General features: G+C 30.9%; 1 protein-coding gene across 1 annotated transcript in view; it reads right to left on the bottom strand.

Moving 5' to 3' along the window:
- Nucleotides 1-1,819: 1,819 nt before the first annotated feature.
- LOC111628289 (ubiquitin domain-containing protein 2-like) overlaps nucleotides 1,820-11,584 on the bottom strand; it is a 35,318-nt gene continuing 25,553 nt past the window's right edge. The window contains exons 2-3 of the mRNA XM_023372043.1: nucleotides 10,555-10,791; nucleotides 1,820-5,307 (exon numbers count right to left, since the gene is read on the bottom strand). Of these exons, the coding sequence (XP_023227811.1) occupies nucleotides 4,910-5,307; nucleotides 10,555-10,791 (635 nt within the window). The 3' untranslated portion in view covers nucleotides 1,820-4,909. The remainder of the gene's footprint in view (nucleotides 5,308-10,554; nucleotides 10,792-11,584) is intronic.

Here is an 11,584-nt window from a genome sequence, read left to right as displayed (position 1 = left end):
ACTCCTAACCGTTTGGGCTCGTATCCATAATGTATATAGAAGTTTTAACCCTGTGTCTCTCCCCCGGGGGGGATTTCGAAAAATCCCTTCTTAGTGTGCGTTTTCATGACATACCCTATCTGTGTACCAAACTTCAACTTTCAACTCCTAACTGTTTGGGCTCTGTGCTTATTATTATTATCAACCCGTCTCGATTATATATTAGATTCATAGTTCTGAAAGCAAAGATTGTTCAGAGGTCCAGGTAGCATAACTGGCTATGATGCCAGTTATGCTGCCTGGATCCTTCAAACAATGTCCACACAGTAAGTGGAAGCCACGCTTTGGGCCCATTCTTTTCTTCTAGAAAATTCTAAATTAAATTAATTACCATCAACATATCAGCATAACTACCTTCCTCTAGACAAATTATTTAGTATTTAATTAATTACATAGCTATATTATGACTCAATAATTCAACAGTTTGTTTGGCTTTATTATTATAAAAAGAAGGAATAATTCTGAAAGGTGGACAAATTTTCATTGTTTAAATATATTAATAATAATTGGAGAAACCTCCATTTATATTTAATGAGGATATTATTATTATTTAAGTGGAATATACTGTATACATACAAATGTAATTTGTTTGTTCATAGTTCATTTCACTTAATATACAGTAATAGGTGAATAATACAGTGGACAGAAAGAAAAGCCATATTAAAATTCACACAGCTAGTTTATCCAATTACAACAAAATGCATTGCAGTATTACTAAGTATATTAAACAACCCAAAGCCCAACACTGTGTGTGTGTGTGTGTCCGTCCAAACGATTGAGCTTTGAGCTATAAATCTGCTAATTTTAATCATTAATATTATATCTAAATTTAAATACGTCTGGAAGTGAAGGCTTGCTCAGGATCTGGGTGGCAGAACCGGCAAGTGCATTGCACGGCAAGCAGAGGTTGCAGGTTCAAGTCCCACCCCGGACCAATTCTTTTCTTCTGGATGATTCTAAATTATTTTAAAAATTATAATTAATTTAGATGAGAGATGATGCCTAACGTCTACCCTAGTAGCAAATTACTTAGCATTAATTATTAAAATTAGCGGCTTAGTATTACTAATTGTCTAATTACAATAACTTGTTACATTATAAAGTCATCTTTGTTATACATCTAATTAAAATATTAAGGAATGATAAATATTAAATTAGTATTCATTTATTGCATATATTTAACAAATAATAATTTAATATAAATAAAATAAGAATTTATTACACAATGTAATGAAATTAATACAACTTATTCAACAGTAGCAACAAATCAGAATTTTACACTGGATAAATAGAACAATTATAAAGCAAAGGGCTTTAAAATCCAGCAAAATTCATTAACAAGTTTTTTGCCTTCTTTAAATGGCTATCATCTAGATTTTAGAACCCTACGACAACCATTAAAGACTGAAAATGTTTCTTACTAAATTTAGCTGAATTTTAAAGGGTCTTATTTATAGTCATTAATAACATTACATCGACTACTTTAACATTGGACCATTAAACCGACAGTGGCAACTTTTATATCATTGCCGGCATTGATTCAGTATGTCCGTCATTCCCTTTCAATATCTTACTTTCCTATCTGTTAATTGGTTTTGGCCGATTGATTGGCATCCTATTCGGACTTCTTCCATGTTTGTTATAAAATTATACAGTTAGAGAATGTTCTATGATTCAGGTAGGATAGAACAATAGATTTAAGTTTAAAAATGTTGGTAGGTTGAATATCAACTGTTCAATTGTAGCTGAGGATGAGGAGAAGGCTCATCAAACATTTATCGTTTGCAAATACACACACTCTGGACTTCTATTAACAAATAAAGTTTAGAATAAAAATCTCGTACTTAAAACGAGATGCTTTTGGATTATTCATTTGACATAAAACTGGCTTATTTGATTAAATATGAAAATATTTTAACAAATGTGACGAAAGTCAAAAATCTTAATGTTTGATGTTGAAACAAATAATCTGACTATTTGTTAAAATATTCTATGTACAATATTTATTTTTTATTTTATGTACAAATTTTACAATGAGAAAACGAATAATAATGGCTTCAACAGCATGAACATCAGAAGTTTTCTGACCATAGCTCGTAGTTTTGACAGAACTGGTGTTCACAACGTGCACGTCGAGTTTTGATTAAATACTGCAGTAACCGAAACTTGTTCCTACCAATATGTTTCCCGAACGGCAAAGTCCGCAAAGTAACTATTAAGTCAGAATGTAAAACACGAGCAACCCATACAATGAGATAAACCCGAAATGGTATGTAGGATAATAATAATAAACAAAAAAATTATTTAGAAGTGTCTTAAAAGATTAAACTTAAGAGAAAATTCATTTATAATAACAAAAATGTTTATTATTCAATACTCAAATCAATTTTCATTTTTCATTTAGATACAATCATATTTGGTATACTTTGTTCTTATGGCCAATTAATACACGGAATATTTTCGGTAACGGAACGCCTTTATATACTTTTTAAATCAAAACGTAAAACAGAAGTCGTGATTATTTCCACAATTTTTAAGTGTCGAAAAATAAATAAATGCAATAAAATTATTCGACAAAACAATAAACTTTCCTATATATATATTTTTTTTACCTATCTTAGCAGCAATCAATATACATACGTGCTTACGCATGTAAAAAGTTAAGGCATTTTCAACAGAAAATTGAGAAAATATCAACCGTCAGTGACGAAATAGTACATTATGAACATTGTCAATTTGATTATTCTTAAGTTGTACTTTTAATATAAAATAACTTGATTAAAATACAACTTATGATTGTGAGATCATAACAGATAAAAGTAACAAAAATATTTCTAAAGATTAAATGCTTTTTTTTTTAAATACATATCTATTGAATATATATATAGTCATATATAACATTTTTTATCGGGTATTTAAAGCCACTTTTTTAGACTTAATCGTTCGACATCCGATAAAACATGATCAACAAAACATTTTAAATGCCGTTCGATTCCTCGATAATACGTAATATTTCTATTAAATCATATAACGTGATAATTCTCGGGTGCAAATCAAAGTATTTGCGATGGACTTTCGTCTTGGCAGAGAGTAAAAATCATGCTAGGCTCATCTACATTGATATACGTAACTTAGAAATCTTCTAAATCCTTAAAACTGCGACAATTCTTAGCAGGCTCTGGAATTGCGTGTCAGTTAAATATGTTAGTGCAGATGAGCTTGAAACGTATTCCCGCAATAAGAAGTTATGGAAGAGATACTTGTGACCGTAAAATATCCTTATTTTTAAAATATTGTGCCTTTTCAGATCAAAAATTAATTAAAAACTTGATTTTGGAAGAAGTTTTTTATGTGCATTGTAATAAGTGCACTAGTTCTAATTTTATTTGGAATTTCAACAAAATTTCCACGCTAGATTATTTTAAAGTGCAAAAAGAGCATTCACATCGTAAGAGATGCGAATTCCGAGTAACGATAAACCAATTAAGCATGTGATGTATAACAATTGACTTCGTTAGGCCATATAAAATTTTATTTAAAAAGAAACTGCTGATTTTTAAATATCTTTTGATATCTTGTTAGGGTTGTAGTTATTATGCCGCTCTCGGAAATGGTAAATACGTAATACGGCATTTTACGAAAGTCTTTTCTAATTTAAACTCTAGCCGTACGTAAAACATCGTACTTTGCCAAAATTGATTGAAAATTTATTTTTAATCAAAAATTTATTAAACTAAGTACTTTTGAGCGTAATTTTGTGAACAGATGGGGGACGACAACTATCATTTGGTCAATCCAAAAAGTATTTCCACAAGCTTCGGAAATCATACGTTAATTCCATAGTTAATGTGTATAAAATGCTAGCATTCTTGCATAACTTTAAGGTATAATTTCCCGAAAATAAATCATACAAAAAAACATATTTACAAGTAGTTTTTTTAATTAACACCTTTTTATTTACTTTTTTGGTGTGTAAATCTTTCAGAACTAAAATTGATAAAGCTTTAACTTTTTTTTATGCAGTGTAGAAAACAGGAGGATGAGGAGGCCACAATAAAAAATAAAATTCAAATATCTGGTTAAAAACCCTCACAAATTTAGTTCCTTGTTATAAAATCTTCAATAATAATGAACAAAAATCGATATCTATATTATAGAATTCACTGGGAAAAAATATATTATAAATTTGAAATATATATGTCAATCTAGGAACTATATACTTCATCAGAACAAAAATTTATAAATTCTTTATAAATTTCTTTTGTATCTAGAAAGTAATTAACAAATACTTATTACCTAAGAAAATTTAAATTAGAAAAATTTACCTATTTGGCGGTCGTTAAGTACAGCATGCACGTAATCAAACTTATTTCTAATCCTGCACTGCAGGTGACGGAGGTGAAGATCTAGAGCAGACCCGAAACAGAAGCTTTTGCGCCGTCGACCGAAGCCGCAACAAAAAAGCATCAATGCGTAAATACAATACAATACAATAAAATTCTCTTTCGAACGAAACAGAACTTGTGAGCTTATGCATTTCCTTAATTTTGGACTTAATTTTCTATTGCTTTATATAGATATATTTATATTAATATGCGTACGGTTTTTAATAAAGATAGTCCATTCGTTTTAAGTCGGTTTTAAAGGTATTTTTTTCTGATCGTAAGTTAGAACTTTAAACGTTCAGGAAATTATATGGTATTCTGTAACCTGTTTAATTAAGTAAAATTATATGGCTGGAGACGTCGTAGAGAAATAGCAACGTTAAGAAAAAAATATCCACGTCGTTAAGTAACCGTAAAAACACTACGTCGGAGAGACGACGGAATTGATCTTGACGCGTCAACTCCTCGCTCTATCACAGACTGCATCAATTTTCGAGCGAAGCCGATTCTACGTTGGGGGACACGATCACCTGAACTACAAATCCAGGTTGTAATTTAGTCTCTTCAATCTTCATCTTGTCGTTTAGAAGACGACCACCGAAAAACCAACGTTGGCACGATGGACCGATCCCCTCCATCGTCTGGAAACGGCGTTTCGCGCACAGAACCGTCTCTAAAGTTCGGACCAACATTTTGATGTCGCGTCCGTTACTGGAAAGGCGGAGTTTAATCGTGAGCTCTTGTCCTCCATTTAATGGTTCGCTTTCAGGAGACGGAGATTCTGCCTTGTCGTTATCTTCGATAAGATTAACTGGTGGGCTTAGACAGTACACGGGTAACTGATATCTGTTTCCGAGTTCGTCATAACATTCCAACAACGTTCCTGGAGCATCATAAAAAGAACATAATTAAAGTAACCAAACTGTACATTTTGAAATTTAAAAAATTTTTCAATTAACCGAACAAAACATAAATACAACAACACAATTAAAATACTTTTAGAGCAAATTATGTCTTTTGGAATTTGATCATCTTAGCAATATGCACTTTAGTTATTACTATATGCTTTGATCGATATCATTCCGAGATGCAGACTCTAAAATTGTTTAAAAATTTTTAAGATCCAATCCGGATTACTTATACACAAAATGTCAATCAGGCCATTAAAAAATTTATCAAATTTAATAATTTTTGAATCGCTTTCACTGTAAGGTACTGTCATTCCAAATTTTGAATGATAGATTCCTGTGAAGAACAATCATAATTCTAAATTTATCTGGAAGTTCTCTTTAATATGAAATATTAAAAAAAAATCTGTGATGTTCACATGGAATGCCACGACTGTTTATTCTCAAATCGTCAACTTTCAACATCTCTTTTGCCACCAGTTATCAAAAATGACTAACTCTTTAATTGCAAAATTTTGGACAAAANAAAAATTGTATTATTATTAAATAAATAAAATAAAATATATATATATAATTTTTTAAAACTTGTTTAGTCATCATACAGAAAAAATAAAACAGATGTTTCTGCAACACATTTTTATATGAGATAAATGCAACTTTTTAACGTGTGTCTTGAGAATGAACAAACAATAGAACATTGAAGATAAAGTTTATATTTACATTTCAAAAATTCTAACTCAAGTAAACATTGGCTGAGAAATACTCAAACTTCGTAGACCATGCATTCTACAAAATTTGGGTATTAAAGACTGAGCTGTTCTACCCAAAAAATACATTAAGCGAGAATGCTTGTATATGTGAAAAAACCAGGGCTGTGGAGTCACGTAAAAATCTACTGACTCCTTCATTTCCTTACCATCCAACTCCAACCAAGGATGGACTTGTTACCGAAAGAGACCTGGAAATCCTGATGTCATCACATGCTCAGAATAAAAGATTCAATAAATAGAGTTCTAATAAAGATAGAGGAGTCTTTTAGCTTTGGAATTAAAAGTTTCTACGTTCTAAATAATGACAGTCAATATATGAATATTTATTCAATAACTTTTACTATACTGGCTGTTATATATATAACAGAGGGAAAGTGTAATGCTCGGTCAAAAAATAACCCCTCCCAAATTTTTACATTTTTGGACTCAGGGCACCTTGAAATTTTGAGATATGCAAAGGATTCGAGGTTTTTTCTATATATGTGGATGTTTTTTCCTATGTGTGGGACATGATTTTGTTCACCCTGTTTGAAGCTTAATAATTTCTGTGGTCAGAGTGGTTAGAATCGGAGTCAGATGGTTTAACACAGGAGTTAGTTATTAAGCATCAAAGTGGTTGAACTAAATTGTGTCCTCCCACACATTCTAACATCTTAGGCGAGAACATCTTAACGGGTTTTACTGTACTATTATAAAATGACAAAAAAGCTTACTTTGAGGATAGAGACGAGTTTTATTTATTTTTTTCAAATTTTGAATGCTAATAATGAGTAAAATATTCATTAAGAGATATGACACATGACCCCTTTTATGTCTTCACCCTGCTGACCTTTAATTAAGAACCAAAATTTAGTAGTATTAATGTCCCTTTATATGCAAGCTACAGTGCCACATTTTGTTTCTTAAACTTTACCCATTCTGAGATATTGTTTAATATCTCAAAACAGAAAATAAAGAAATTAGATGCCAGTCGGCGGATTTTTTGACGACTCCGACTCCACAGCTCTGGAAAAAATTCAGAATAATCGTCATTCTAATTTAAATATGGTAAAACTTCTCCAACTTGAAGCTGCAAGGGGCAGGAAAAATCTTTGAGTTACATAGAGAACAATAGAGTAAAAAATGCCAATTCTGAATAGATTTGTATTTTTACTTCTCTTGCATTATATAAAGAATCTCTGATAGTTCTTTTTTTTGTTTTAACTCCTTTCAGAATCAAACAGTTTTGCAGGTAAATCTTGTTGAGATAAAGCAAGAGGATCTCGCTTTTGACCGGAACATTGTCTGCAAATAGGTGTCGGACAGTAGATGCAACTAACTCTCTGAAAATTTTATGGAAATCCGATAATTAGGATCAATTTGGATAGAATGAATATTAAAATTTGAGTCGGGGAAGTCTAAGAACATAAATCAATGCGGGGACCTTGAAAACTTTCAACTGGAAGAAAATTAATTAAGAAAATTCAAGTCAGAGATGTTAAAACTACACTATTCCAGTGAGACCTACCGAGTATTTCGTTTTCTTCAAGATAAAGAAATATCCAAGTTACAAATGTTTGAATTTGAGAAGTTTCACCATAACTAAGGCTCTGTCAAGTCTTAAAAAGACTGCAATCAAACTCTTAGCTAACATTCCAAGAAGTATTTAATTAAATCTAAAATGACTATGAAAATAATATTTAAATAGAATAATAAGTAAAGAAAATCATAATCTTTATTTATATAAGTTGGTGATAAAATTGTTTTTTAAAAAAGTAATTTAAAGGTTAACAAGTAAGATGTTAAACATAATTTTCAAATTTTGTATGATTTTAATTAACCTTCAGTTTCAAAACTTATTATTTTTTGTTTATAATTAATTCAATGTCTGATAGCTGAACAATTTAACTACTTTCATCTGCAATCCTATGCATGTATCATCATTGTATTTACAGTAGAGCATCAATTATCCGACTCAATTGGGAACTCAGGTTGGTTGGATAACCGAAAGAATGGAAAAAAATACATTATTAGTGTAGTATATTAATAGTATGTAATTAGTATATTAGTATATCGCTATTAACCAACTTTGCGTTGAATTTTCATCTATGTTAAGCCTAACAAATTTTTTAAAATAATAATCGTTGCTATTGTATCGTTAAAAATTATTTTTAAATTATTTTATTACTCACAAAACAACCAACCACTCATAATTAGAAAATTAAGTCTCGTTTAAATACTGGCCTCCCTTTCATGGTCGAGCTAGTGTTGCCAGCTAAAACATGCAAAAATTTAACAAAAATAATATTAAAGTAGCCAAGATATAGCCAAATATTGTAGCACCACATCACTAGCAGACATTTGAAATTTACCGACTAGAACGGTCGGTTAACCAATGTGACGGTTAATCGATGCTCTACTGTAGTTACATTAGACTTTTTGTACTGTATAAATCATCATTGCTATCTGCAATACCAGAACAGAGAACAGAGGTAAAATGTTACAAACCCTTCACTAAGTAAGTCATAGGTGTCGACAATACATAAAAAAGAGCCACCTCTGCATAATGGTGCAATAGCAATTAATTGTTCAATCAAATCTGCAGTTTGTCAAAAAATTGTCCTTATTCTTAAATAAGGAAGATTGTTCAAGTTCAGATTCTGTGAAACAAGAAATCTGAAAAAGTGATAATCCTTCAGAGATTTCTTGTTTCAGAGAATGAAATTAATGGGGTAAAATAGATTTAGGGATAAAACACATTAAATACATTGCACTTAATTTAAACAACAATAACAAGCTAATGCTACACAGTCTGCAATAGTAACAAGTCCGATCAAATTGTCACGTATCTCTGATTGGACGGCGCGATCCAGCATCCCCACACACACTGTCTTACTTCTCGAAAGTCCTTTCTTTGTTTCGTCATTGGACAGAAGGTAGAAGATAAAAACAGATTTATTATGCAAAGGAAAACTTAATATTAAATAATTAAATAATAATAAATAATTTACCTAAAAGAAACTCAATACAGTCTACCCCCTATAACATGGTAGATACGTTCCGTTCTTTATGAATCGATTTCTTACGAGTCCTTGCCAATCACAGCCCGACACGTGTGAAGTTTACGGACTACAGCTGTTTGAAAGGTTTTCTTCCATAAAATTAATTGATTCTAGACTAATTTGACACAACATTTCCANATTACTTACAGAGTGTGCACCGTTCGACGTCACCATTGCTCAAGCTTGTTTTCGTCACAGAACAACGCACCAAACCACGGCCGCGATTTCTGATAAGTTATTTTTCTGCGAAAACTTCGTTGAACTTTGGAGACATCATTAATATAAATATTTTTTATGGCCGTTGAATAAGAAATGTTTCTTTCACAAGAAATGTATAAAATTACAGTACTGTATTAGACTTACGGTACCTAATTTACATACTGTACAGACGATAGTAAACAACTTACTCGCATAAACTCTCCATAGCGTGGCGCTGGACGGCGGAAAGTATATAATTATAATAAAGTTACAATAAATTAAATTAATATATAATTATATGTACAGTACCTAATTTATATATAATTTATATATAATACTGTACAGATGATAGTAAACTCAATTTACCCGCCTAAACTCTCCGTAGCATGGCGCTGGACGTCAGAAAGTAGTTTGGCTGCCCGATGACATTTTACCAAATTATAGGAGTTTTTTTACCAGGTTTGTATGAATACCGTCACAATTTTTTCACTATCTTATAGGAATCGTAATTATAGGAACCCATGTTATAGGGGGGTCTACTGTATTTTAATGAGTAACTTCATTCGGACCCTATGTCATAATTATGCCAAAACTCCACCAATAGCAGGATAATAATTACATTCTGTATTGCCGTTATCGAAACTTCATTTGTTATTTCTAGTTTATTATCAATAAAAAATAAATTAAATTTTAACATAATCTGGAAATTAAGCGAGAAGAACAAAAATCACTTATGCTAATAGAATAAAAAAAATTATTATTAAATTGTCTGAAAACGTTAGTAATGTTAAATTTATTCACATCGGTTAAAGATTTCGGAGGTACGTAGTACTTATTAAATTGTCATTACTATTGCACATAAAACAATATAATTTACAATTTATTTGTATTAAATGCATTAAAGGTGCTTCAGAACAAATAATAACATAAATGAGATAAACAATAGCTAATATACAAAATAAAATGCTAAAAATAGTTAATCAAGTACTTTAATTTAAAGTAAGAATAATTATCATTATTTAAGTTCTTTAAAGTAAAAATCAAGTATTACACACAAAAGAAATCAATGGACAATTCAAACATTTACAATGTTATTTGTGAAAACTATTGATTTATTTAATTGATCTATTAAATTTTGTTGTGTAGTTGTCTTTCCACAACACACAAAGATATTTAATAGTTTAAAAAAGGCAAAGACAAAAATGAACAATACCTGTGGGTAAAACTATGTTGGCACCATCTACAATTGCCTGAGCTAAGGCAAAATCATTATTTTCCACCGCATAGGCAGCTGCTTTTAAGGCATCCCATATTTCTTTGCGACCTTCGAATGCCGGTGCCGTGTCCCAGAATTCGTCTCGTTTGTTACGTAGCTGTCCTTCCGTTAATGGGACGTCGCTCTTCCATTTCGGTTTCTCGTGCCGGAGAGGTTGATTTTTTCCGATAGAGACTGGAAAATAAAAAATGCTCATTAATTTACTGTACTTAATTATGACAATTATATTTAAATCATTTTATTTGATCGTTGTCATCATTTCCGGAGAAGTCTAACTCTCCTTTATAACTAATTGCAATTCATTCTTTACTGTCGTTACCTACTCTTATCTTCAAATATTTACAATCAATGTGCTTTAATATTTCCTTGATTGTCAAATTTTTACAGTGAAACTAGTTAAACATCTTACTTTATGTATAAAGTATCAGAAAAATAATATAAATTATAAGTGATTAATAGTCACCAGTTTTATGCAAATAAATTTTAAAAAATTACATGTTTTTGCCTAATTTCACATTTCTTAATATATTTACAAATAATTGTTTTTAATAATAAATATTGAAAATAGTAAATATTCTTAAAAAGAATAATCCTTTTATGGAAATTTACAATAAACCTTACAGTCTGACTTTAAATCTAGAGCAATGTAGCCACATAACAGTCCATCATCTTAACCAGCAATTCCCGAACTTTTTTGATCCACTGCTCCCCTTTTTCTATAAAGTTATACCAAATTCCCCTAACCCTTTTCCCTTGTGTAAGAAAAGCTTGAAAATATTCTTAGTGCATGGTTCATAGAAAAATTTTCCTTTGTGTCCATACTATACATTGTTCTCAACCCACCATTAAATACAATGTTTCTTCTTACCCCTTTAGCAGAGAAAGGGGAAAGGTTGTCAGTGATTTTAACCTTTGCCTATGGTCACCATTCAATACCCTGCCTCCCACTTGCTTCTTTTCTCCCCCT

This window comes from Centruroides sculpturatus, unplaced genomic scaffold (genome assembly GCF_000671375.1).
Source record: "Centruroides sculpturatus isolate CEXI.00-Female unplaced genomic scaffold, Cexi_2.0 scaffold466, whole genome shotgun sequence".
Lineage (NCBI taxonomy): Eukaryota > Metazoa > Arthropoda > Arachnida > Scorpiones > Buthidae > Centruroides > Centruroides sculpturatus.
This window is presented reverse-complemented; position numbering and strand designations above follow the sequence as displayed.